This window comes from Rhinatrema bivittatum, chromosome 8, assembly GCF_901001135.1.
Source record: "Rhinatrema bivittatum chromosome 8, aRhiBiv1.1, whole genome shotgun sequence".
Taxonomy (NCBI): Eukaryota; Metazoa; Chordata; class Amphibia; order Gymnophiona; family Rhinatrematidae; genus Rhinatrema; species Rhinatrema bivittatum.
In genome coordinates, this window is record NC_042622.1 from 13,928,031 (window position 1) to 13,955,687 (window position 27,657).

The 27,657-nt window shown below is 46.5% G+C and overlaps 1 protein-coding gene across 3 annotated transcripts in view; it reads right to left on the minus strand.

Moving 5' to 3' along the window:
• OSBPL2 (oxysterol binding protein like 2) overlaps window positions 1-27,657 on the minus strand; it is a 133,688-nt gene that overhangs the window by 17,246 nt on the left and 88,785 nt on the right. For all 3 annotated transcript variants that reach the window (XM_029611799.1, XM_029611798.1, XM_029611797.1), the window contains exons 8-12: window positions 15,129-15,236; window positions 14,274-14,363; window positions 8,434-8,557; window positions 3,817-3,945; window positions 2,113-2,236 (exon numbers count right to left, since the gene is read on the minus strand). In XM_029611799.1, the coding sequence (XP_029467659.1) occupies window positions 2,113-2,236; window positions 3,817-3,945; window positions 8,434-8,557; window positions 14,274-14,363; window positions 15,129-15,236 (575 nt within the window). The remainder of the gene's footprint in view (window positions 1-2,112; window positions 2,237-3,816; window positions 3,946-8,433; window positions 8,558-14,273; window positions 14,364-15,128; window positions 15,237-27,657) is intronic.

Consider the following 27,657-nt stretch of genomic DNA (forward strand, 5'->3'; position numbering starts at 1 on the left):
TATGTTTATTTTATTTATTTTTATATAAAAGAGTTTCTATACCGTCGATAAGACAAATCATCTCAATGGTTTACATGGCATAAAAATGTCAAATAAGTGTTCTGTTATAAATACAGACTTCGTTATTTTCATTAATGCACAATGTAAGTTAATTGTGTGTGGAGGCGGGGGGGGGGGGGCGGCATAGCTGACGTTTCGCCTAGGGCGCCTAATACCCTTGAACCGGCCCTGCTTTAAGCGCAGCAGAACCCGCCACTGGAATAGTTGTTTTCTTTGTAATCGCCAGCACAGGCAGCCACCCGTGAGATCCTCAATTCCAGCGTGTCCTCCGGTAACGGATATAATTTATTCATTGCTCTACCAACCTTCAAACCGGTCTCTGGAGTATCCCACTCCCTAACCACTAACTTCTTCACCGATTTATGGAAAGGGAAGGCTTTTGCTGGACCTCTTAAGCTATCCATGACTGGGTCTACCTCTTCCTGATCAGATTCTTCTCGCAGAACCGTAATTCCCAGCTCCTTAAGTACACAGGGGGATCAGGGGCCACAGCTCTTCCCTGTGGAACAGACAAACCACCTTTGGATTGTCCCCTTCAACAGTTTAAGTGTTTTATATACCGTCATTCCACGTGAGAATCACTAGTTCATAACGGTGAACAGGTTTAACACGCAAATAAATGATGAAATACATTACAAGGCATACAGGAAGTAAACTAGGTAAGTATTTAAAGGCCAGGGTATATTTCAAAAGGTGCATTATAATGATAGAAACAATAGGGGATAGCATAACAGGGTTACAGGGGGTTAAGATTATGGGGGGGTATTGTTCATAATATATTTTAGTGAACTGGAGGTTTCTGTCAAACAGTAGGCATCTTTGAATAGCCAAGTTTTCAGCTTGGGGCTTGACCACGCCCTCTCGTCCGGATCTAGTTGAAAAAGAATCCGTCTCAGAGGAGTCCTCTACTGGAAGCTCCCTGCCCTCCGAATCCCCCGAGGCCTCGTCCGCAGCATCCGAATGTGCAGTCTTACCCTGGACTCGCTGAATCCTGGTTGCACCACTGGTCCGTGAAATTTTGGGCTTCTTCCTAGGCCGAGGACCCTGCAGACCCTCTCACCCGGAAAAATACCGCCCCGCAGCCTTCCTGGCAAGATATTGCCTCATGCAGCAAAAGAACAAGATCGGAAGAAAAAAAAACTGCAGGATCCTCCCCCAGGAGGTCCTGATCTTCCCCTGGTAGAGGTTCCCGGGTCCCCCAGTCCTCTGAACGGCTGGGGACAGCGGTGGAGGGAAACCACCCCTCCCCCCTGCAGCTTCAGAGGCAGCCGCGAGGGAAGCCAAAATGGCAGCTGTTCTCGCGATAACCTGGAAGGGGCCCCGCTGCTGCGCTGGCATAACCCACAAGCCCTGTGGTCTCCCGATGCCTCCCCCCCAACCCTTTTTCGGGCGTTCCCGAGCCGCCCGCTCCCCCAGAGAGGCAGCGGGAACAAACGCTGGCTCGGGACAGGCGTGCATACATTGTCGCATGCAGAGCACCGGCTGCCATGCGGCAAAGCTCCTGCCGGCTCGATTACGTGTCCTGACAGCAGCTCAGAGGATGCCGAAGGAAAAAAATAAAAAAAACCGGCAAGAGCTGGGCAGCAGGCTCCGGATGTGCTCCGGGGGGTGAGGGAACTGGCCCCACCAGTTATCTACTCCCAGCAGCGAAATGGACAGAGCCAAATAAGGGTCCCCAACCCCCTGCTCATCCACCTCAGGACCAGAAGGGATGGTCCCACCAGGACCTGCCAACCTTCTGGGAAGAAATCCTCTTCTTTCCTTATCCCTCTTTTTTTTTTTTAACTAATGTCCAGACTGCAGGTTTTGCACCTCTACCATCTGCTGGAGACAGAGAAATAGTGGGAGACTGCAGGTGGCGCACTCCAGGTTATGTGGCAGGGTCAGCAAAACTTTCTCTGTCTCCATCTGCTAGAAGGGAGGCAAAACCCAGGAGTCTGCACCGATCTGGGTGCGTACAGGGGAAACTCTTGTTAGAAGTCTCGCTTCCGCTCAGCCAGCCCAAGTGTGCAGTGCGTGGGAGCGATACCCTGCTGCGCTGCTCGGACGTACCCATGTCGCCGTTTTCCATGCTTCTTATGTCTGGACGTAGACGGCAATCAGTGGGAGCTAAAGTCTTCTCCAGATCTTTATCCACTTCATTCAGAGATACGGCAAAACTGGTAAAATTATACATCTAAAAAAAAAAAAAAAAAAAAAAAAAAAAAGGTAATTTACAACAAGAATGGTTTTATCCTCACTTGTTTTAAAAGAAGTTGCAAGACTTTGCTTTCTTGACAGCCTGCGAATGTGGAATGGAAATAAGATCACCAACGCATCTCTGCTCAGCACAGCTGACCCGCCGAATACATGGTACCCAGGCCTGGATTTACACACAGGCTTCCTACACGCGTGCCTAGGGCAGCAAGATTTGAGGGTGGGAGAGGGAGGGGGTCACTAGTTTCCTGCCTCCTCATTACCCCCACAATCCTGCCCCAGAACTATGAAGGCAGCCCAATGCCCAAACCTCAGCGATCCTCGGAGGTCAGTCAGTTTGGGGACTGTGAGTGCAAGCTTTGTCTGCACACTTACTGAACTATTAAGACTGAACCGGGGTCTATGGTAACACCAGGGATAGATTTTGTCCTCAGTCTCCAGTCTCCTGTCCCATGCGTGCCTGAAAGCCGTCACCGGCCTGCATAGAAATCATCCTTGCTGCTAGGTTGTTTCAGGCTTAGTCTACCCTCCCAGTCAAATTGCGTTTGCTCCTATTCCCCCACCACGATCTCGCCTCTTTATCAGCAGAGGTTTGGGCAGGAATGGAGCGCCGTGATTGGCTCGCGAAAGCTCTGGACAGTGTTCCCGCAGCAGTCAATGCAAGCTTTGTCACCAGAAGGAAAGAAATTGTGCTCCCTCCGGGAGACGCACATTGCACTGTACTGTTGGAAAACCGCAAAGTTGTGGTCAATAGGCCGTCCACTGCAAAAACTATAGTGGAATCGCACGTGAAACGGAAACACTGCTTGCCCTCACATTCCTGCCAAACATTAAGAACCTGTACGGAACTGATCTAAAGTTACAGCCAAAAAAAGAGAAATAAAAACCAATCCTCCCCCTCCAGAACATCCTTTATTCTGTACTTTGCTGCACAGAAGAATAAAAGCTCCAGCAGCACCTGCAACGCTCCCTTCTCACACAAAACAAGGGAGAGAGAGAAGATCAGGCTTTGGCACAGGGGCGCTGGTGCCCTCCCATTTTTGAGTCCTATTGAAAAGGACTTCACCCTTTTTGGGATCTATACTTTAAGCTCCACCTTTCCTCTCCCTTCTCAGGTCTGGATCCAGTTTTAATGGAAGTCTTCGGGTCTTTGAAGAGAGAAACTAAACTTAGCCCTTATTAAGCACTTTATTTTTTTTTTTTTACACGAGTTGAAAAGTACAAAAAAAAAAAAAGTTCCCTGCACGAGAAAGTATCACATTAAGGCAACTGTGCTCTTCAAATTCACACTCTAGAGCACAAAGGCTCCCCCCAAAAGCATGAAATTTCTTACTGCTGCATTTTTAAGCCGGGCAGATTTTCAGCTACTGCAAGCATGGAGGTGGTTTCTTTCCATGCCTTGCTGAACAAGCACACACTTTTTATTCCTTATCTTATCTCCTCATCATTTTTTCAACAGGTGCTTTTCTCTTCCTGGAGTTTCCCCCCTGAAACCTGTCAGAAGGATAGAGGAAGCACTAGCACAACAATGTGCTTTGTTGATTTCAGTCAATCCATTACCTGGGAGGAGTTTGGCGGTCTGGATGTTATTCTCCAGAGCAGTTTGCTCCCTGGGATGACCTGCACCGTCTCCTCGACTTCTGGCATATCATCCGCCTCATCGTTCTCAGACCTGAGCGCATTATCGTTCTGAAAATAAAGGAGAGCCACAGCGTCTTACTCTGCACCACGGCACGAGTACCTCCCCATGCAACGCACAAGACCAATGCAATGCCAAAATACTAAAAGATGAATCCTTTATTTGTACAATCGTTCATCTTCCTAAGAGCAGCACCGACAATGCTCGATTCCAATAAAAAGCTGGGTGGCCATGCAGGATACACCTAACCCTTCTGTGCTGGTGGGAAAATCAAGCACAGCCCAAAAATTGTTTCATGAAAAAAAAAAAAATCTCTAAATGGAGACGGTTGTTAGGTGTTAAAAGATATGGTCAGCACTAGTGTGCACGCCAAGCCTGGGGGATGAGGACGGCCATTCCTGGAGGTACTGCCTTAGGATTGGCCAGGACAACCTTCCACGGACGTTCTGCAAATGGTTTAGCCACCTTGGAGTTTAGCTGACTTAAGGTAAAGGGTTTCCATGTGCTCTGCCGTATCCATTTTTTAAAATTCCTTGATATAACACAGCTGCAAAAGCATCTCCACTGTGACAATTCTGACTGTTTTAAACAAATATTTATAGTTTTCTACTGCAAGGGTCCTGGCCTCACAGAACTTAATTTTCAATATTTTAAGAGAGGGCGGTTTAGGAATCTGCTTGATGTCAGAGCGGTGCAGAGAAAAATCTGATCACTGTTACAATGCACCCTTGTAGCGATAAAAGCCATCCTATAAAATTGCCTCCCTGTTCTAACTGCTCAGTTTCTCTTGTGACGGTTGTGCAATCTGCAGATATTTATAATTCTAACCCTATCTTGTTTCTGTATGGCAGCAAAGCACAATCCTGGTCCACAAGCTACAACCAAGTCTGGTTTCCCAAGTATCCACACTATGCAAGTTAACCCCGGCTCTAACCAGATATCCTGAAAACTAGTTGTGTTTACAGCCCTCCTCTGAGCCACGCAACATGGCTGTTCGAACAAGCTTACACTCAATGATCCTCTCCTCTTCTGAAATGCCGATTACTTTTCCTGTTCTCCCTGAATCATTGCTACACGCCGAGTTTATCCTTCTCACTGCTAATTTTGACTTTATTGGTCTCTGAACTACCATTTATTATTAGACTTGCCATTAACTAGGGAATATGATCACCATTGGTTTATTGTATTTGTTTTTATTTTGTTGTTATTTTGATATCATGTCCACTTTATTTCAATTTGTCTGTAAAGCCTGTTGCTGAATTATTGTAAACAGAGGTGATGTTCTTAACGTGCTGCGGTATATAAAAAATCACTAAATAAATAAAATAAACAACAATGCCAATGTCTAAGAATTCCTAAATCTGTATTCTGTGTCTGAAGGATGAAGAAAAGTGATAGTTATTTGTCAACTGAGCAGCTGGGTCTCGGAGGCTGCGGAGCAGGAACACGCAGGAGGCCAGGGCAGCTCATTCTAACAGCGCCGTTCCACAAAAGGGATTGGTTAAGGCAGGGGGCCTTGGTGTTTTGATGACCGGAGTGCAGAGGGCAGGTAAGGGGTCTCCCTTTTGGAGTCTGGGGGGGCAGGATTTCCTCAGAGCTATGGCAGACAGACAGATACAACCCTGCCCCTGCCTCCCCTCTTCCACAGTATCTCTCTATCTTCCTCCCCTTTCTAGTACCTCTCCTCTTTTCTCATTCCTCTTTCTACCCCGTCCCCTTGTGGAAAATCCCTACTCCAGAAACTGGCTTTCTATATTTCTCCCAAGCTCTATACAAAAATACAATCTTTAAGAAACCGTGACAAGCAGATGCAGTTATAGACTTCTTTTATTCACTTAGATTGCACGCAAACTGATGAAACAGGAAGCTAAGATTTCTGAATGGCAAAGATTAAAGTCACACTTATAAGTGATCAATAAATGCTTCTCATCACAATCTAACAAAACAGCAATACTTTATATCAATATTCATTACATTCCTGTAACTAATACCTATGCCTAAGACCACGTATTGCCTAAGTGACCTAATGGTGCTTTTAGCACTAAACAACTATGGGGCAAATTTAAGCTCCTAAAGTAACCGTCTCTTTCCTAGCAGGCACTACCCACATCATCTTTGGTTCGCTTGCCTTTAGCAATTTCAGCCATATTGCTGAGCTCAAACGCGCAGTCTCTAATGTTCTGACAGCTGTCAGCATCACTAATAAAGGAATTCCTGACCTTTACCACTCCCAACTGTCACGTGCATCCCCCTTTCCTCCTCTGCCTTCCCCTTCTCACTCACACTCATCCTCAAACACTCCCTCTCCCTCCTCCTCACCCACATTCCCTTCCCCTCCTCTCACACCCCCTTCCATCTTTCACTTACTCAGCTTCCTCTTCTGCTGGCAGGGATTGGGGACCCCACCAGCACTGTGACCTTTTTACCGCCATGTGTGATGCAAAGAAAAGTTACTCTTACTCCATGGGTCAATTCAGGCTCAGGCAGGGATAGTTTGGTGGGCCATAAAAAGGTGCTGCACAGGCTGTAACTTGGGGACCACTGTGTAAGGTTTCATAGGTCCGAGCTGTCATCACTAGGGCTGCAATGCCAGTCCAGCAGATTCAGTATGTTGTAGCTGTAACTTATCAGTGAGATAGCACTCTTCCAGCTTTCTCTTGAGTTACGAGCAGATCGCCCCACAGAATGGAAGACACTACAATTTGCCACTCAATTCGGCTTGCCAGCTAGCAGCAGGGAAGAAAGCCTAACCCTACTCGGGCACAACATAGGCTTCCTTACTTGAGGCTGGCACACTGGAAGACAGGACCCAGAGTCTCAAAAGCTTCTCTCTGGATAGCTCTTATGTTGGTGCAATAAGGTATCATAGCCTATAGATGCACAAATGAATTGCACAGCAGCAGTACAAGGGCCAGAAAGTTAAACATAAGAATAGCCAGTGATCAGTTTAGACAACACACTCTCCAGGAACTCCCCTAGAACTGGCATGTTTCCTCCTCCTCCTCGCACCCCAATAAGAGTGGATACTGTACCCCTCATCAGAAGCTCCCCTGGAACTGGCACTTATCCTCCTCCTCCTCACACCCCAATAAGAGGATACTGTACCCCTCATCGGAAGCTCCCCTGGAACTGGCACTTATCCTCCTCCTCCTCGCACCTCAATAAGAGGATTCTGTACCCCTGATCGGAAGCTCCCCTGGAACTGGCACGTATCCTCCTCCTCGTACCCCAATAAGAGAGGATACTGTACCCCTCATCAGAAGTTCCCCTGGAACTGGCACGTCTCCTCCTCCTCGCACCCCAATAAGAGAGGATACTGTACCCCTCATCAGAAGCTCCCCTGGAACTGGCACGTCTCCTCCTCCTCGCACCCCAATAAGAGGACTCTGTACCCCTGATCGGAAGCTCCCCTGGAACTGGCACGTATCCTCCTCACACCCCAATGAGAGGATACTGTACCCCTGATCAGAAGCTCCCCTGGAACTGGCACGTATCCTCCTCCTCCTCCTCACACCCTAATGAGAGGATACTGTACCCCTCATCAGAAGCTCCCCTGGAACTGGCACGTATCCTCCTCCTCGCACCCCAATAAGAGAGGATACTGTACCCCTCATCGGAAGCTCCCCTGGAACTGGCACGTCTCCTCCTCCTCGCACCCCAATAAGAGGATTCTGTACCCCTGATCGGAAGCTCCCCTGGAAACTGGCACGTATCCTCCTCACACCCCAATGAGAGGATACTGTACCCCTGATCAGAAGCTCCCCTGGAACTGGCACGTATCCTCCTCCTCCTCCTACCCCAATAAGAGAGGATACTGTACCCCTCATCAGAAGTTCCCCTGGAACTGGGGGAGTCTCCTCCTCCTCGCACCCCAATGAGAGGATACTGTACCCCTCATCAGAAGCTCCCCTGGAACTGGCACGTATCCTCCTCCTCGTACCCCAATAAGAGAGGATACTGTACCCCTCATCAGAAGTTCCCCTGGAACTGGCACGTATCCTCCTCACACCCCAATGAGAGGATACTGTACCCCTGATCAGAAGCTCCCCTGGAACTGGCACGTATCCTCCTCCTCCTCCTACCCCAATAAGAGAGGATACTGTACCCCTCATCAGAAGTTCCCCTGGAACTGGGGGAGTCTCCTCCTCCTCGCACCCCAATGAGAGGATACTGTACCCCTCATCAGAAGCTCCCCTGGAACTGGCACGTATCCTCCTCCTCGTACCCCAATAAGAGAGGATACTGTACCCCTCATCAGAAGCTCCCCTGGAACTGGCACGTATCCTCCTCCTCGCACCCCAATAAGAGAGGATACTGTACCCCTCATCAGAAGCTCCCCTGGAACTGGCACTTATCCTCCTCCTCCTCGCACCCCAATAAGAGAGGATACTGTACCCCTCATCAGAAGCTCCCCTGGAACTGGCACGTCTCCTCCTCCTCGCACCCCAATAAGAGAGGATACTGTACCCCTCATCAGAAGCTCCCCTGGAACTGGCACGTCTCCTCCTCATACACCAAGACTTCAGTTAATGTCTTACCTGCTTCACTTTCTTTGGGTCTCCACCACGCCTTTCGCTTTTTTTATGGGTTTCATAGGTCACAGGGTCCACACACCATAAACATTCTGTCCACTTCCCATAAATCACAAAAAGCTTCTTTTTACTATTCAGAAATGTAAAAAGAAAACAAAAAACCAACCTGACATGGTTTATATAAAACTACTGAAACAATTACAAGGAAGTCTGTAAATACAAATTTTGTGGCTCTGAACATGAATCAGAAATCACAGAGGGCTGCAGCTCAGACTCTTTTTGGGAACAGGGTGTGTATAGTTTTGCCTAGAATTTACAGGCATACTTTTTAAAATAAAAAATACACACCCCCCCCCCCCCCCCCCCATCACCCCTGGAATGCCGCTCGTCTATGCAAATAAAAATGTCCATTTAGTGTCTATGCAATGCTTTACCCTTCCTGTGTGCAATTTCGAATCTGCCTGCAGCTGAAAGTTTCCAGAGGCTGGCACGACGATGCCACATCTGAAACATGCCAAGGTATCTGAGCGGGTGCCCAGCCGAGGCCATGCATGGCCTATCGCCGTCACGCAGTAATTGTGCTCTCCCTTACCAAGTGCTATGAACACAGTCACACTTCCGTTCCCGGCCTGCCTGAGTAGCTATCAGAGGCCTCTGCGTTTTCAGCTGCCATTTTTCTGTCCTGCTCCCTCCCAGTCTGGTTTCCTTCCTGACCACAACCCTGACTACCGAGGAGACCGTCCCAGAGGAACGGAAGGACAATCTCAGGAAAGCGGACATTAGCTGCTCAGCTACAATTCCTTGCAGCCACCAGAGGATGCTCCAAGAACGTTGTACGTTCTCTTCCCTCAACCTCCAGGCCGAGAATCGTGCTTCCAGGAGCTATTGTTACAATTTTAATTAACTTAAAAATGTTGAAAATGTTCCTATTTATCAATCTCTCTCTACTGCAGTTAGATTACTATTTCACCTGTCACAGAACCAACAGCATAATTAGTGAGAAAAATGTCTGTCGTACCCTGGGGAACATCTATTAATTGTTTGTCAGTTCTCATAAATCAACACAGCAGGGCCGACAAATAGACAAGGAAAATGCACATTACACTGGTACAGTCCACAGGGACAATACAGGCCATGGCTGCTCATAACAGTATTGGCACTGTGAGAGCTTCATGCACCCACGAACGTGAGTAGCCAGATGACCACCATCACAATTAAAAACAGAACAAGTGATTTTCTGAATAGAGGCCATTTTGGCAATCACAGCCTCCCATCACAGGGGCTTCCAGTGGTGATGGTGGCTCTCCTTTATGTACAGCTCTGGAAGTGGAGTGAAATTGTGCAAGAGAAGCTCTGACCAGCGCAATTAATGTCAGAGCCAGCTGCTCCGACAGTGGTCCGAGGCATTTTTGACAGCTCAAACCCAAACAGCCCAAAACGGCTACATGAGGAACTATTCCAATAGCCTTCTGAATAAAATGACAGTCATATGTAGCACAACACCACACATGGATTGGTAGTAGTTTGGCAAATTGTATTTATGTAATAATTATTTATATAGTCCACCTTTCAGGAACTTCAAAGCAGATTGTATTCAGGTACTGCAGGCATTTCCTCATCCCCAGAGGGCTGACAATAATGTGGTAACAGATTGGCTTGTGTTTTAACTTATGTTATTTGCCTCAAACACCAAGATGTAGGAGTGAAAAACAAGTAATAAACAAACATACATACATGACCGTTGCCTATTACATGCTGAATTTATCTTCGGTCGTAACTCATTCAGGAGCAGGTATGGACAGCTTGTGAGTTATACAAACCCCGATAAACAAACTACATACATACATACATACATGTTTGCCTATTATACTTTTCACCCCTACATCCTGATGCTCGAGGCAAATTTCTACATATTAAAAAAAAAAAAAAAGTGACTATGAAGAGCAGCAAACCAAGGGAGAAAAGTTGGAAAGCTCTGACCACAAATGCCCGTACTGTAGGCAAAATCCCAGAGCTGCAGGCCTTAATGGGGGGACAACCTGGACATCGTTGCTGTTTCAGAAACTTAGTTCACAGAGTCTCATGACTGGGATGCGGCCATCCCGGGCTGTAAGTTAGGGAAGGACAAGGAGGACAGAAAAGGGGGTGGAGTAGCTCTTTATGTCCAAAACAAGCAACTGAAATGCAAGGGACGTGGGGCAGGGAAGAAGCATTATTATGGGCTGTCCTAAGAAAAGATGGCGCTGCTTCCATTCACATTGGTGAGGTCTACAGGCGACTCAAACATCAAAGTCATCCAAAAGGTGGGAAAGAAGGGTGAAGTGTTTCTCGGAGATATTAATCTATCGATGGGGATTGAAATATTCCTTTTGCAGAATCTACCAGTAGCAGCGCGATAGTGGATGCCCTGCAAGGGGCTCTGCTCAAACAGGAGTGGAAGCCACGAGGGAGGGAGCTGTACTCGACCTAGTGCTCACTAATGGGGTTAATGTGTCTAATGTCCACCTCAGCACCAGTGATCAAATGGTACGGTGTGATATCGCAAACAGGATGCAGAGAAGTCACACAAAGACCCGGGTTTTAAAATTTAAAAAATATGGACTTTGTCAAAGTGGAGACATCCCTGGAGGAAGAACTAGAAGACTGGGAGAAAATGGGTGACGTTACCACAGTGGGCCAAATTAAAAGGAGCTATTTCAAAGGCAACAAACCTATGTGTTAGAAAAGTAAACAAAAGGTAAGAGGAAAAAGAAACCAATGTGATTGTCAAAGGAGGTGGCTGACAAAATAAAGGCCAACCCCCCCCGTAGTATCTGCCTCGCTGTGCATCTTACTTCGTTTCTCTTAAGGGTAGCAACCTCCGCTCTGTGCACTTATTCGCTGAGCCTTCTTGAAAATTCAGACAATGCTGACGCGTTTTCTTATGGACTTGGCCTTAGAAGGAGCCCTGTATTTTTTTCACTTATGTCTGCGTATCAGTTCCCCAGACCATAAGAGTCAGGGGCCTTGTTGGTTGCTGTCTGAATCCAATTCCTCTTCCACCCCCACCCCCACCCCGTTAAAGTGGAGAGTGATGATGTAGTTGCATCGAAAACGTCAAGGCTTATTGGATAAGGGGAGTAATCCCATGCTTTCTGTTAAGGGGAGTAATTGCTGCTCCGTGCAGGTTACCCCCGTGCTTATCAGTCCCCCAGACCGTACAAGTCAGGACCCTCATTGGTTCTTGTCTGAATCCAACTCATCTTTTTCCCCTACCATTGAAGCGGAGAGCAATGTTGCAGTTACATCAAAAGCATCAAGGCTTATTGGTTAAAGACAGTACCTACCGCACCAGCAAGTTACCCCCATGCACCTTTTCCATCCTCTAGCCTTTAGGGATCCACAGTGTTTATCCCATGCCACTTTGAATTTGTTGACTATTTTCATCTTCTCCACCTCCTCTGGAAGGGCATTCCAGGTATTCACTACCCCCTCTTATGAAGAAATATTTCATGAGACTGGTTCTGAGACGTCATCCCTGGAGTTTCATTTTGTGACCCCTAGGTTCTACTGATTTCTTTCCAAAGGAAAAAGTTCAAAGTTCGTGCATCATTAAAACCTTTCAGGTACCTGAAAGTCTGTATCCTATCTCCCTGCACCTCCTCTCCTCCAGGGTATCACATATTCAGATCCTTCAGCCTCTCCTCATAGGTCTTCCGATACAGACCCCGCACCATTTTGGTCGCTCTTCTCTGGACCGCCTCCATCCTGTCTCTGTCCTGTGTGTTCAGTTCTGGAGACCGTATCTCAAAAAGGATAGAGACAAGATGGAGAAGGCCCAGAGAAGGGCGACCAAAATGGTGCGGGGTCTGTATCTGAAGACTTATGAGGAGAGGCTGAAGGATCTGAATATTTATACCCTGAAAGAAAGGAGGTGCAGGGGAGATAGGACACAGACCTTCAGATACCTGAAGGGTTTTAATGGTGCACAAACTTCAAACTGTTTCCATTCAAAAAGTACAAAGTATCCCAAAAGGAGGAACACAGGGAAGAATACCTGGTGAAACTGAGGGATATGACGAAAGTAATCAAGGAAGCAAAAGGTCAAGTGGAACAAAGGATTGCAGGAGAGGTGACAAAACATTTTTTAGATATCACAGAAAGAGGCCAGAAGTGGTAGTGTGAAACTGAAAGGCAAAAGATGAAAAAATAGCAGAAATATTAAAGTACTTCAGTTTAGTGTTCACTAAAGACGACCCTGGAGATGGACCATTGCTGGTTAACAAGACCATGAATGGAAGTGGGGTAGATGCAACCCCATTTACAGAAGAGAATGTATAGGAAGAGCCAGGAAAACAAAAGTTGACAAGGCCATGGGGCCTGATGAGGTTCATCCCAGGATACTGAGGGAGCTCAAAGAAGTGCTGGCAGGTCTGCTGAAAGACCTGTTCAACAGGCCACTTCTAGGTGTTTTTACAAACATCCAAAAGAGCTGTGATGGGGGACGAAAGACTAATGTACACGGAGTGGGACAGAAACCTTGGGGTGCTAGCTTCTGGCGATCTGAAGGCAGAGAAGCAATGCAACAAGGCGATAGCTAAAAATCAGAAGAATGGGCTGCAGAGAGGAATAACCAGCAGGAAAAACAAAGTGATAAGATCCCCTGTACAGGTCATTGGTGAGGCCGCACCTGGAGTAATGTGTTCCATTCTGGAGCCAGTTTCTCAAAAAGGATAGGATGGAGGCGGTCTAGAGAAGGGTGACCAAAACTGTGTGGGGTCTGTATCAGAAGACCTATGAGGAGAGGATCCGAATATGTATACCTGGAAGCAAGGAGGTATGATACAGACTTTCATTAAGACCTGTCAGGTATCTGAAGCATGAATGTTCAACCTCTTTCATTGGAAAGGAAACTGTAGAACTAGGGATCACGTAATGAAACTCTGGGGGGGATGACTCAGAACCAACGTCAGGAAATATTTCCTCATGACGAGGGTGATGAAGGCCTGGAATGCCCTTCCGGAGAAGGTGGAGAGGACGAAAACAGTAAACGAATTCAAAAAAGCATGGGATAAACACTGAGAATCCCTGAAGGTAACCTGCACAAATCATCAGTTACTACCCTTAACAGAAGGCATGGGGATGACCTGCACGGAGCGGCAGTTACTACCCTTAACAGAAGGCATGGGGGTAACCTGCACAGAGCAGCAGTTACTACCCTTAACAGAAGGCATGGGGGTAACCTGCACGGAGCGGCAGTTACTACCCTTAACAGAAGGCATGGGGGTAACCTGCACAGAGCAGCAGTTACTACCCTTAACAGAAGGCATGGGGGTAACCTGCACGGAGCGGCAGTTACTACCCTTAACAGAAACATGGGGGTAACCTGCACAGAGCAGCAGTTACTACCCTTAACAGAAACAGGGGGGTAACCTGCACAGAGCGGCAGTTACTGCCCTTAACAGAAACAGGGGGGTAACCTGCACAGAGCGGCAGTTACTGCCCTTAACAGAAACATGGGGGTAACCTGCACAGAGCAGGCAGTTACTACCCTTAACAGAAACAGGGGGGTAACCTGCACAGAGCAGCAGTTACTACCCTTAACAGAAACAGGGGGGTAACCTGCACAGAGCGGCAGTTACTGCCCTTAACAGAAACATGGGGGTAACCTGCACAGAGCAGCAGTTACTACCCTTAACAGAAACATGGGGGTAACCTGCACAGAGCGGCTGTTGCTACCATAAGAAATTTGCTGGGCAGGCTGGATAGACCATTTGGTCTTTTTCTGCCATCATTACTATGTTACAGTGACTAGCCAGAATAAGATTGTTGCTCATTATACACTGTATTTAATAACTCAGACTTACTTTTTGTCTTGAATGTATCCTTCTACTCTGTGAAGCTCCTTCCCAAACAGGCCACAGGGTTTAAAGTTTAGCACACACTTATCTCCCGTGCTGTGGAGAGAAAGCAAAATATTCCAGAGAGCACAGGAAGTGCACACAGCGCTCCACGAGAAGAGCCTGTGTGACAGAGTTTAGGAAACCCACCCAGTTTAGACTAAATCCCACCATTCAGTCACCGTCTATTTCTGTAGAGAATACAGATGTCAGACTCACAGATGTTAACAGATCAGGTCCGGTTCTGCCAGCTCTGCAAGTGAGGGTGCTGGCTGACAGGGCACATTTCTCAGAATACCAGTACAAGCCTATTTTTGGGAGGGGGTAAGTGAGGAAGAGACTAGGGAGCTAGGAGTGCCCATCAGATCTTCTAGACTGAGGCAACACAGTACTAGCCGACTGTTCAAAGCAGACATTAACTGTATATTGGGGGGAGGAGGGTTATGCTAGGAGGTTATTTACATTCAGTACACCTGCAGGTATAAAACAGGATAAATGCACATTTTTGTAAAGATCAGGGGAGGAGGGTTATGCTAGGAGGTTATTTACATTCAGTACACCTGCAGATAGTATAAAACAGGATAAATGCGCATTTTTGTAAAGATCAGTGGAGGCAATCAAATCACAGTGTAAAACCAGAGAGACCTAGGGATGCACATTCTTATAATTCTAAGGAATGGAATTGTTCCACCTTAAACCCAGATCACTTTAATGGGAGAAGATAACATTTACCAATCCCCCCTTCACATTCTGCAGATCAGTCACAAAAGTGAGGTGAATTAGCTTTGCACAAAGAAGTAATTAATTAGCACTATTTGTTACCTGTGATTTACAATCTCTACTGTTCCATACTGCTCTATCCACAGCTTGCCGATAATTACATTATGTACACAGCAGGTGGGGTTCGTCCACGTGTACGCCTCGTTATGCCTGTGAAGGAGAGAGCGGCTATAATTAGCTGCAGACCGAAAAAGACAAATAAACGGGGAACTGAGCAGGAAAAGTGCTTAAGAGCCCATGATGGACTGAATCGAGTTTGTTCAGCCTCAGCAGTGCTACGGATCCCTCTCCCGGCATCGGGCGCCATCATCCATGCTAAAGAGCTGGGCCTGCACGGGTGGTGGAGTGGCCGAGAGCCCTGCCTGCCGCCCGGTCAGACGCCAGCAACCTGCCATTCCCCAGTGACGCAATGCCCTCCGAACAAACACTCCTATTTTTAACCATTTTTCCTTGTATCAGCCAGCCTACGCCAGCAGTAAGTCCCCCGTCCCCCCGAACGTTACCTCCGGAAACACCTCCCCAGGGAATCGATAGGGCTTATACGCCACAGGAAGTGCGTCAGGCAACCGATGGGCACATCCTTGCATGCACATGAAAGGCAGACCAAATCAAAACTCTTCTAAAGTCTCCCCCTCATCAATTCATTTTCAAGTGTATGCAATAGATTTGGGTGGTTAAAATAAAGATTCAGCCAAACGAGAGAGGGGCTGAGGTGCGGGAGGGTCCGCCGCTCAGGTTTAATGCAGTGTTCAGACCTACCCTCATTAAATCTGTGCAGACAATGCCATCCACAGGGGGCTGCCCTGGATCTAACCACAGAAATAAAAGTTTAATCTGATATACACCTGCACACTGAACCGGTTAAATGTGGCCGAATACCCGGACAAAGCAAACTGGTTAACCCTGTGCACGCTGCCGCCACCGATCAACCCAAACTCCCCTAACTGGCTGACACGGCCCTTTTCTTGTTTGTGCTTTCCCCACAGCCCTGCCATCCTGACCTCCAAAACAAATGCCAGAGTTTGCCCAAGCCAGACTGAGTGCCACGATCAGGATTTTAGGATCAGAGAGCATCTTGCTCCCTTCTTGCTAGGAGGCCCCTGTATGTTAAGGGCGAAATACTGGCATTTCATTTGATCACTGTCTTCCGTGTTTTACATCCCTGGGTTAGGCGTCATGTTCATTACTTTTGTCACCATGCTGTGCAAGCGTCTGTGGTTAGGCTATAAGAATGGTATAAAATGCGTACGTTCTGTGTCCTGTGGGCCAGGCAGAACCGGTTCTGCTGATTCATGGGACTCTGTGAACGCACGCCTCATCTTCGCTCTGACAGTTTGATTTTCTAAGTGCCTAGTGCGCTCCCAGAGACACAGGGGATTACCACTTAAACACCAATGCACAAGCAGACACTGCAGCAGGGATCTGGCTCGCCAACTGAGGTTTGGCACTGGGCTTGCATCGGCACTTGTAGAGACCAAGCTGAGCTTCTGGAAAGAGGCTTCAGCCAGAAACGTCGCAACACATGGGAATAATCATTACAGTCAAATTAAAGTCAAAACAGCACTGAAAGCTGCAACCAGGATTAATAGCCTCATGGAAACACTTTGTAAAGTGTTTTTTTAAATTCAATTTGCCTTCATTGATTTACTGTATTTCTATTGTAAATTTAAGAAACTAAAATAGTATGCAGGGGGGAAAAAAAAGACTCAAGACCTTAATCAGCATGTTAGAGACTTATTCAAGCCTATAATAACTTCAAAAATAAGTGTTCTAATGTCAAAACAAAAATGTAAGGTAAAGAGCGCAATTTTTATACTCCCTGCAGGTAAATCACAAACATTATGTCCCATTTCTTGCTGCTTTTATTTTATTCCCGAGAATTACTACAAGTTTCAAGTTTTCCAAGTCTCCTCCAGATTGGCTACTGCCACGAATATGGATTTCCTGAAACCTCCTTTGTCAGATAAATGGAGAGAGATTTGAAAAAAAAATGTACGAGGCCAGAAGAGAAAGGTTTGCCGTTACGTAGGCTCGATCCATTACTGCTTAGAAAGCACGGCAGAACGAGCAGTGCTGAAGAGTATAAGCAGTACTGCTACTTTAATATAAGCGGGTGCACAGCTGCATGGATACCTGGTCAAGTACCACCAAAAATTAAACCTGGTTCTTACCTGCTAATTTTTGTTCCTGAAGTACCACACATCAGTCCAGACAAGTGGGTTTATACAACCCTACCAGCAGATGGCGGCAGAGAACCAAAGACTTTGCGGCACTGCTACATAACCAAGAGTGCCACCTGCAGCCCCTCGGTACTGACCTGTAGCCAAGCCAAGATGTCTACCATAACAAACCCCAATGAAGTTGGAACCCCCTGAAAACTAGGCCCCTATAACTAAACATAAGGCACATACCAAACTATGTACACTTCTCCTTAATTTGAATATATCACATATCAGCTCAGCAACATCCAGAAGAAAGGGAGTCTTTCAAAAGATGGGGCTAGGTCTCTGGACTGATCTGTGGTACTTCAGGAACAAAAATAAGCAGGTAAGAACCGATTTTCCTTTCCTGGTTCATACCCCAAATCAGTCCAGGCAAGTGGGATGAACCCATGCCCCTCTATTCTGGGCAGGAACTCAAAAGACCTGTACACAACACACTTTCCCCAAAAGACACCTCCCTCTGGTGCCCACACGTCTAAGTGGTAATGTTTGGTAAAAGCGTGAAGAGAAGACCACGCCACTGCTCAACAAATCTCCTGCAAAGAAAGCAATTAACACTCCACCCACAAGGTTGCCTGAACCCTAGTGGAGTGCGCTCTTAACCCCTCCGGCACTGACCGGCCCGTACAGATGTAAACCAAAGCTATCGTCTTTTAACCATCTTGCAATAGTGCCCTTGGAAGCCTTATTTCCCTTCTTTGCTCCACTGAACAGGACAAACAGATGACCAGATATCTTAAGGTGACAAATGCCTTTCAGAGATCACAAAACAATTTCCTGCAGATCCAATAAGCGAAGCTCCCTCGCCATAGGAGCATCTGCTGACAAAGTCGGAAAGGCCGGTAGCTCGATCAACTGGTTAAGGTGAAAGGAGGAAACCACCTTAGCAAAAAAGGAAGGAACTGTTCGTAAAAAACACCCTTCCTCCGAAAAGCATAGGAAAGGGTCCCTACACGACAGTGTCTGCAGCTCAGAAATCCTTCTAGCTGAACAGATAGCCACTAGGAAAACAGTCTTCAGGGTTAAATCCTTTAAAGAAGACCTCCTAACCGGTTCAAAGGGAGGACCAGACAGGACCCAAAGAACCAAATTCAGATTCCAAGCTAGATAAACCTTCCAAACTGGAGGATGCAGATATTTTGCCCCCTTGAGGAAATGAACCACGTCCGGATGAGATGCCACCAGTCTCTCCTGAATCCTACCTCAAAGGGACCCTAAAGCTGCCACCTGAACCCAAAGAGAATTATAGGCCAAACCCTTAGCCAAGCCGCTTTGCAAAAAAAGTCAGAATTTGCGGAACGTCCACCTTTAAAGGTTGCATCTTGTTCTGCAAACACCACACTTCGAACACTCTCCACACTCAGACATAAGCCAACAACATGGAAGGCTTCCTTGCCTGAAGCAAAGTCATAACCACAGGCGCCAAATAACCCTTCAAGCGGAGCAGTCGCCTCTCAAAAACCAAACTATTAGACAGTAGTGATCTTCCTGATCTGAAAATACAGGTCCCTACCGCAACAACCCTGGCAGATGAGTCAAGCGAACGGGACCATCTACTGCTAGATGAAGGTCCGCAAACTATGGCCAGGTGCCACCCTGCCTGGATGAAGTTCAATGTGCTGCAGCACTTGACCTACGAGAGGCCACAGTGAACACGTACAGCAACAGATGCGTCAGCCACGGTTGAACAAGAGCATCGATGCCCTCTGATCCGACCTCCCTTCTGCGACTGAAAAAGCAATCTGTCTTCGCATTTCCTGGAGTCGCCATGAGGTTCACCGCTGGTCTGGCCTGAATCAAAGGCCTCCACTGACAACTCCCACTCTCCCAGATCCAGATGCTGTCTGCTGAGGAAATCACCTGCACATTGCCCACTCCAACCACATTGGAAGCAGCTATTCTTACCAGACATTTCTCCACCCAAACAAACAATTCTTGCGTTGCCAGCGCTACTAGACAACTCTTCGTTCTACTCAGATTGATGAACGTCACTGTCACCACATATGAGAACACTTGTACAGAATTGTCTTGAATGAGCGGGAGAAACACTAGTAATGCTTTCTGCATTGCCCTGGGTTCTAGACGATTAATGGACCAGGTCACCTCCTCTGACTACTACTGACCGTGGGCCGATTTCCCTTGACAAATCACCCTCAAACCAGAGAGGCTGGCATCTGTGGTCTCCACCACCCAGTCGGGCACTTCCAGATCCGTTTCTTTCCCCAGATTGTGCAGAGACAGCCATCACGAGAGAGACTGGACCTGGCATCCTCTGGCAATGGAAGCTGAAATTCCTCCAAAAGCAGATCCCAACAGGATAAGAGCCCTCTACAGCGGACACATGGAACCAATTCCAGTATAGAAGCCATGGAGCCTCAAGACCTGTAAATAATCCCAGACTCTGGGAACAAAGATGCAGCAGCCAAAGGACCTGGCTCTGCAACTTGCCTACCCTCTCTGTAGTCAAACACCTTCCCTATCTGGGTATCAAAGCATGTTCCCAGATATTCCAATGACTGGACCGGCTTCAAATGACTCTCTGCCAGATTAGTCACCCAGCCCAACGAGTCCAGGAGGTGCAGGACCTACTACACTGAGCAATATTCCACTTCAGACTTCACCCATACTAGCCAATTGACCAGGTACGGGTGCACCAGGATACCTTCCTTTCTGAGTGCCGCCGCCACAACCACCATCACTTTTGTGAACGTGCACGGCGCTGTCGTCAACCCAAAGGGAAGGGTCTGAAATTAGAAATGCTCCCCCAGGACCATGAACCTCAGGAACCTCTGGTGTTCAGCCTGAATGGGGATATGGAGATAGGTTTCCACCAAATCCAATGACACCATAAACTCCCCTTTGCACATTACCATTATCACAGTGCACAGTGTGTCCATCCGAAAACACGGAACCTGGAGGGCAGCATTGACCTTCTGCAGATTGAGAATGGGTTGAAAGGTCTCTTTTTTGAGCACCAAGTATATGGAGTACCAACCCTGCCCCTCACCTGAGGGGGCACTGGAACAATGGTGTGCAGGAGCTGTAGCTGTTGCAAAGTAGCACTCACCACCTCTCTCTGGTACTGGGAGATACAGCGGGAGATTACAAAGGTGTCCCTGAGCAGATGAGAAAATTCTAAGGCATTGCCATCTCTTACCACCTCCAGCCTCCCACCAATAGTTGGAGAGGAGCAGACCAGCCCGCCTTCATTTACCATCTTACTTCCGCTTCCTCCCTGGGGGCCACCATCCCCTGGATATCTGCGTTGGGCTTGAAAGGACTGCTGTCTGCCAAAATTCTGTTTTGTGTCACCAACCCAGGGCTCCTGCCAGCACAGTCTCCTTGCCTCTAGAAATTGAGCTCGCGGAGGAAAAGACTTCTTGGGGGTTTTAATATCCTTTAACAACTTATTACCCTTCGACTCCAACTGCTTCATGAGCTGTTCCCTGAAGAGCAGCTTGCCCTTGGAGAGGTTAGACAGCTGGGCTTTAGACCACACATCTACCGACCAATTTCATAGGCCATAGGAGTCTCCACACTACAACCGCAGAGACCATACTCCCGGCAGAAGTCCGGATCAGGTCATAAAGGGCATCCGCCACATAGGCCATTCCCACTTCCAAGCAGGCAGCCTGAGCCGCCTCAGCAGTAGAGATGTGAATCGGAACCAGAATCGGATCCGATTTCAGTTCCAATTCACATCTCTACTCAGCAGTCATTCCGAACTTATTGTGCGCCTTCTGCACCCAGCACAAGCAAGCTCTCTGCATCAAGCTTCCGTACGAAGGCTCAAAGCTGAAACCTCAGCCTCTTAAGTAGAACTACCAGCTTCCAATCCTGGATATCCTTCATAGCGGCCGAACTTGCCACTGGGATGGTTGTCTTCTTGGTAACCATGGAAACTGCCGCATCCACTTTGAGAATCTTTCATGACTCAAAGGTCTGTTCCAGCAAGGGATATAACTTAGCCATAGCCTTTGCTACCTTCAAGCCTGCTTCAGGAGATTCCTACTCCCGATCCACCAATAGAAAGGCCTTAGAGGGTCCTCATAATCCCTCCAGGACCAGGTTTTACCCCCTCATAATCTGAATCTTCCTGAGACCCCTTAATCCCCAGCTCCTCCAGCACCTGGGGAATTAGCAAGCCCAGCTCATCCCTACAGAACAGACTGACTACCCGAGGGTCGTCACCTTCCACAATCGGAACTTCGCCTGGATCCTGCACTGGATCCCTCAACATGTCAGCAGGAATCTTGTCCAGATCCACTGGACCTCCCTGAATTTGATCCGGATCATCTGTATCGTCTGTCTTCTACTGCAGACCATTTGAGAACCAAGGTCCATAGGATCTCTCCAGACTCTGCATGGCTCTGATCCTCAGGCGTTTTAGCCACCCAAGACTTCCTGGGTAAAGGGCCTCTTGGTCCCTGCTCCCTTCCTGGCCAAATAGGCCTTATGGAGCAGAAGGGCAAAATCCATTTAAAAAGCTTCTGGATCCAAAGAAGAAAGGTCCGAAACAGCATTTCCCTGCGCCTTTTCCCTTCCCCTGCCACCTGCAGGGTTTTGCTCCGTGGGAAACATGGGAGGGGAGTCCCAAGGCTCTGAAACAGCAGCCTAACTCCCAGCAAATGCAAACAAAATGGCCGCCGGCTTCTCAGACCTCCCCGGGGCCTCCAGAACTGGCCCAGCCAACCTCGTGCTCCTGCTGTTCCCCCTGGGGTCCCGCAGGGGGTCCAGCCCACTGGAGACGCAATCCTGGCAAAACGCGGTCGAATAGAGGTGAACCCATCTTGAAACACAGCTGCAGCAAACTTTCCCGCGCAGCGCAGGAGGCACCATGCTGGTGAAAAATGGGCCTAAAAATAACTCCTGACTGCTTGCACTGTCAGTAGTGCTGATCAAGCACCCATTTCAGACAAACACAGCAATTTGGTCCCACTCACCTGGAACTGCCTCCCAGCAGAAAAACTGCACTCAACTGCCCGAGCACTGCCTAAGAGCCGCTCCTTCCCTTTTCTTAAACTAAATTAAAGGGGGACACACACCAAACAACAAGGGAAATAAAATTAAATACTTCCCTGATTCTGGTGAAGGAGGCTGTGCACTGGAGGTGGCAGGGACCCAGGGGGATGAGGGAACCAGAAACACTGGCTATCGCCCTCCCTGAAGACAAGGGCTGAGCTAACCCTCTGCTTGTCCTGCTCTACCCAAGAGATGGCCCATGAAGGAACCTAATACTCGGGCCGATACTGTACAGTGCGCTCCGATGGAGCGCACTGTTAGCCGGCATTTGGACGCGCTAGCTTTACCCCTTATTCAGTAAGGGGTAATAGCGCGTCCAAAACGTGCATCCAACCCCCCCCCCCCCCCCCCCCCGAACCTAATAGCACCGGCAATTTGAAAATGCACGTTGATGGGCCCATTAGTTATTCCCGCGCGATTCAGAAAGCAAAATGTGCAGCCAAGCCGCACATTTTGCTTTCAGAAATTAGCGCCTACCCAAAGGTAGGCGCTAATTTCTCCGGGCACCGGGAAAGTGCACAGAAAAGCAATAAAAACTGCTTTTCTGTGCACCCTCCGACTTAATATCATGGCGATATTAAGTCGGAGGTCCTGAATGTTTAAAAAATTTAAAAAATGGGCCTGCGGCTGTCGGGTCGAAAACCAGATGCTCAATTTTGCCGGCGTCTGGTTTCCGAGCCCGTGGCTATCAGCGGGCTCTAGAACTGACGCCGGCAAAATTGAGCATCTGTCAAACCCGCTGACAGCCGCTGCGTCCGTCAAAAAGAGAGGCACTAGGGACGTGCTATTGTCCCTATGGCCTCTTTTTACTGCCGAGCCTAATTTAAATAAATTAAGATACTGAATCGCGCGCACAGGAGAGTGGTCTGTGCGCACGCCGGGAAAGCGGGCATTCGCCCACACTTCCATGTTTTTACTGTATCGGCCTGACTTTGGGGAGCTGAAATCTCATTTTCTTTTCCTTTTTTTTTTTTAAACTCCAGACTGCAGGTTTGCACCTCTACCATCTGCTGGAGACAGAGAAATATCGAGGGTCTGCAGGTGGCACACCAGGTTATGTAGCAGTGCCTCAGTCTTTGGTTCTCTGCCTCCATCTGCTGGTAGGGATGTATAAACTCACTTGTCTGGACTGATCAGGGTACGAACAGGAACAACTGGTTTCTAAGAAAAAAAAAATTTAAAAAAAAAAAACCACATCACACTTTATAAAAAATGATGAGAAAAGCGATGGCCTTAGACTTGTTGGGTCCCTTTGGGGCCCCCTTCCTCCATCCACAGAAAAAAAAAAAACTGTAAAAAAGTAATGGTGACACTTGCTCTTCCACATATGAATATTCAGTAAATAGTCAAGTGTTAAATTTCTTGCATGCCATTGGTTTTCCTGGACTGCTGGGAGGAGTTTCGCCTTGCTCAAAAGAACTGCGACTTCGGCGCGACGCCTAAGCTGCGCACGCCAAAGGGGCACGCGGCTTTGCCCGGCGAAGAATCAGAGGTAATTTAAAAGTATAAACTTTAAACTGGTAGCAGCCGTAGAGACATACATCTAAAATGTGATACTGATTGCCGTCTGATGAACTGTTCTCTTCTGTGGTAACTGCCTTACAATGCCACATACTAAGAGGAAGGCCCAGGTTAAGGACCTAGCTTCAACACCAATTACAGCAATGTATCAACCGCGAATAGAGGACAGTTTCAGAAGATCCTCATCTATTGCTCCAGGGATGGCCGCTGAGGGTTTCAGTTTGGAGCAGGAACTGAGCCCCCAGGCCATTAGAAACATCTTTAAGCCCTGGAGCTCCAGAGAGACCTGAGCCACCGTCTGGCAGAAACAATGATTTGGTTATAGAATATTCCTTAATATTGCCTCCTTCTGATCCCCAAAGGCGTGCAGACTTATTGTCTGCTTCTCTGGTGAACCCTATGGTAAAGGGTTCCAGGGAATTAGGGAAAGAGTAATTCTGCACAAGATGTAGAGGCCACTATAAGGGAAGGAGAGGATACAATACAGGTGATAACATCAAGACTTTCTCACTGGAAGAAATTGGGAAAATGATTATCCAGATGCAACGGTCAATTAATACTTTGTCCAGTAAAATACAGGATGTTCTACAACAAAATTCTGTAGTGGGGCAAAAGGTGGAGAAATTGGAATCTACTGTTAAGATAGTAGAAGAGAAGCTAGAACATAATGAGGGGGTTCAATCTAACCTGATAAGATCAGAAAAAATGTGTATAGATAGAATTGAAAATCAGGTTAGAAATCAGAACCTTAGATTGCTCAATTTCCCTAAGATAAATTTAGTATTGCCAAATGATCTATTTCGAAGTTATTTAAAAATGTTTTGAAATATACAGAATCTTCTATTCCAGCCATATCTAGAATATATTATCTCCCTCAAAAGCAAAGAGAAGAAATAGAACAAGGTGTAGAGGAAGAACCTGAATTAAATTCTGATTTAAATTTAACTGATATACTTGAGAAATCTTTCGAAATGAATATTTCTTCTAGAGCCACTTTGATGGTCCAATTTGTTTTCCTTACAGAAAGAGATTCTGTCTTGAAGTTATATATAAAGTTTTATGGGCAAAGTATTAGAATATTTCCAGACATAGCCCGCTTGACACAACTACGTCAGAAAAAAATTACTACTATGAGATCAGAAGTTTTAGGAAGAGGGGCTAGATTCATAATAAGATACCCATGTCGCTTTTTAATCATTTACCAAAATTCTAGATTTATTTTCAATCAACCGGAACAGTTAAGGGGTTACCTGGACTCACTCCTAAAGTCTCTTATAGGAACTGGGAATTATAATAAGATGGAGAATAGGCAGTCATGTATAATGGTATTACTATTTCCTGTAGATCTGCTCTTGTTTGTGGTATGTATGTCTATTTACTTTGCATTATGAATGGTAAAGATAAATTAAGATTGTATTATAATCTTCCTGGAATTTTGATTTCAAGTATTATACTTTCTGTATCTTAACCTTGTAATAACTGAAAAGCCTAATAATAATTAAATTTAAAAAAAAGTAATGGTGACACTTGCTCTTCCACATATGAATATTCAGTAAATAGTCAAGTGTTAAAATACAAAAAAAAAAAAAGAGTCACTTCCTTGCCAAAACTTCACGCCCAGACTGCGCAGACCAGGGCAGTCACTCGATTTGCGTTCTGCTCAGTTTGTAAATAAATTTAGTGGTAATCTTATATTCTACAACCTCCAGACAACTGTTCGGTGTGGATTACAACTAAACAATCAAAATATTGAGAAGATCTCAAAATACAAACATATAGGGAAAAATAACCCATGCTATAATTACACGATGTTGGGTTCCATATTAGGTGCTACAACCCAAGAAAGAGATCTAGGTGTCATAGTGGATAACACATTGAAATCGTCGGTTCAGTGTGCTGCGGCAGTCAAAAAAGCAAACAGAATGTTGGGAATTATTAGAAAAGGAATGATGAATAAAACGGAAAATGTCATAATGCCTCTGTATCACTCCATGGTGAGACCGCACCTTGAATACTGTGTACAATTCTGGTCGCCGCATCTCAAAAAAGATATAATTGCGATGGAGAAGGTACAGAGAAGGGCTACCAAAATGATAAGGGGAATGGAACAACTCCCCTATGAGGAAAGACTAAAGAGGTTAGGACTTTTCAGCTTGGAGAAGAGACGACTGAGGGGGGATATGATAGAGGTGTTTAAAATCATGAGAGGTCTAGAACGGGTAGATGTGAATCGGTTATTTACTCTTTCGGATAGTAGAAGGACTAGGGGACACTCCATGAAGTTAGCATGGGGCACATTTAAAACTAATCGGAGAAAGTTCTTTTTTACTCAACGCACAATTAAACTCTGGAATTTGTTGCCAGAGAATGTGGTTCGTGCAGTTAGTATAGCTGTGTTTAAAAAGGATTGGATAAGTTCTTGGAGGAGAAGTCCATTACCTGCTATTAAGTTCACTTAGAGAATAGCCACTGCCATTAGCAATGGTTACATGGAATAGACTTAGTTTTTGGGTACTTGCCAGGTTCTTATGGCCTGGATTGGCCACTGTTGGAAACAGGATGCTGGGCTTGATGGACCCTTGGTCTGACCCAGTATGGCATTTTCTTATGTTCTTAACAGTTAACATCTTACAAATGTACGAATACATTAAGACTTAAATTGCCGGCTCATCCAAATGCTTCACGAAACCTTTCGGAGCCTTTAAAGCTTTCCTGAAGATTTTAAAATCCTGTTGCTGTTCTGAGTGTACTGCCACTGATGAGAAGGCCCCATACTAGAGGGCGGGCTATCTACATTTTTTAATTGGAGAGGCAGCTAAGAGCTGGGTATCCTGTGACCTCAAAGAACAGCCGGGAATAAAGCACTCAAGGTGATTTCTCAGTACACAAGGAGGTGGTGTTCTCAAAAGTTTGAAAACTATAGTAATCAACCTAAACCTACCCTCAATTTGACAGGGAGCCAATGTAAATCTTTCAAAATGGGGTTATATGTCCTCTCCTTGCTATCCTAGAAATAACGTCGGCAGAGGCATTCTGTACTACCTGTAAGGCGTGTATCAACCTATCAGGAAGACCAATGTACAGAGAAGCATAATAGTCAAGGTGAGTAAGGCCTAGACTCTAAACAATCATCCGAAAGTACATTGGGGGTAGCAACATTTTTAATGGTCAAACTAACTTAAGCTTATAAAAAGCAGTTCTAGTGATATGACAAATTTGTTGTTTCATGGATATTTCAGAACCTAGAAAAACTCCCAAACTCTTGATTTGAGATTGGTTATCCAAAATTCTCAGTGCAAATCCAAACTTCCTTTGACTTCATTAAGTTAAACCCCTTTCCTACCCTGAGAATCTGTGATCAAGAATCAGATCATAAGTGGCTGCATTGCCAAAGTCTGCAACACAATCTCCATCCAACACACAATGAGGACTCTGAATGCATGCCCCACTGTGTCTTGTGACATAAGCCTTAGTTTGCCCTTGCTCAGTGACCTAGGTGCCAAAGCAAAGTCCTTGTAAATGACAGCAGTTTTAATCTTCAGGTCATTAGATTGCATGCCATCAGAGCAATCTTGCTTGACTTGAATGAGCAAACATACAACTGCCTTTTGAAAATCGACCAAGGGCCAGAGTGCTTAAAAATACATCGGTTTGATGCTTTTTACACAAAAGGAAGATGTGCTAGGGTGGTGTTTAGGTATGCGTACAATTTTTTTTTTTTAATTTAAGAAGTATCTAAGTTACCACGCATGAATTACGCCCTGCTTGGAGAAGGTGACTGTGCGAGGAGATTTGTGCATTATACT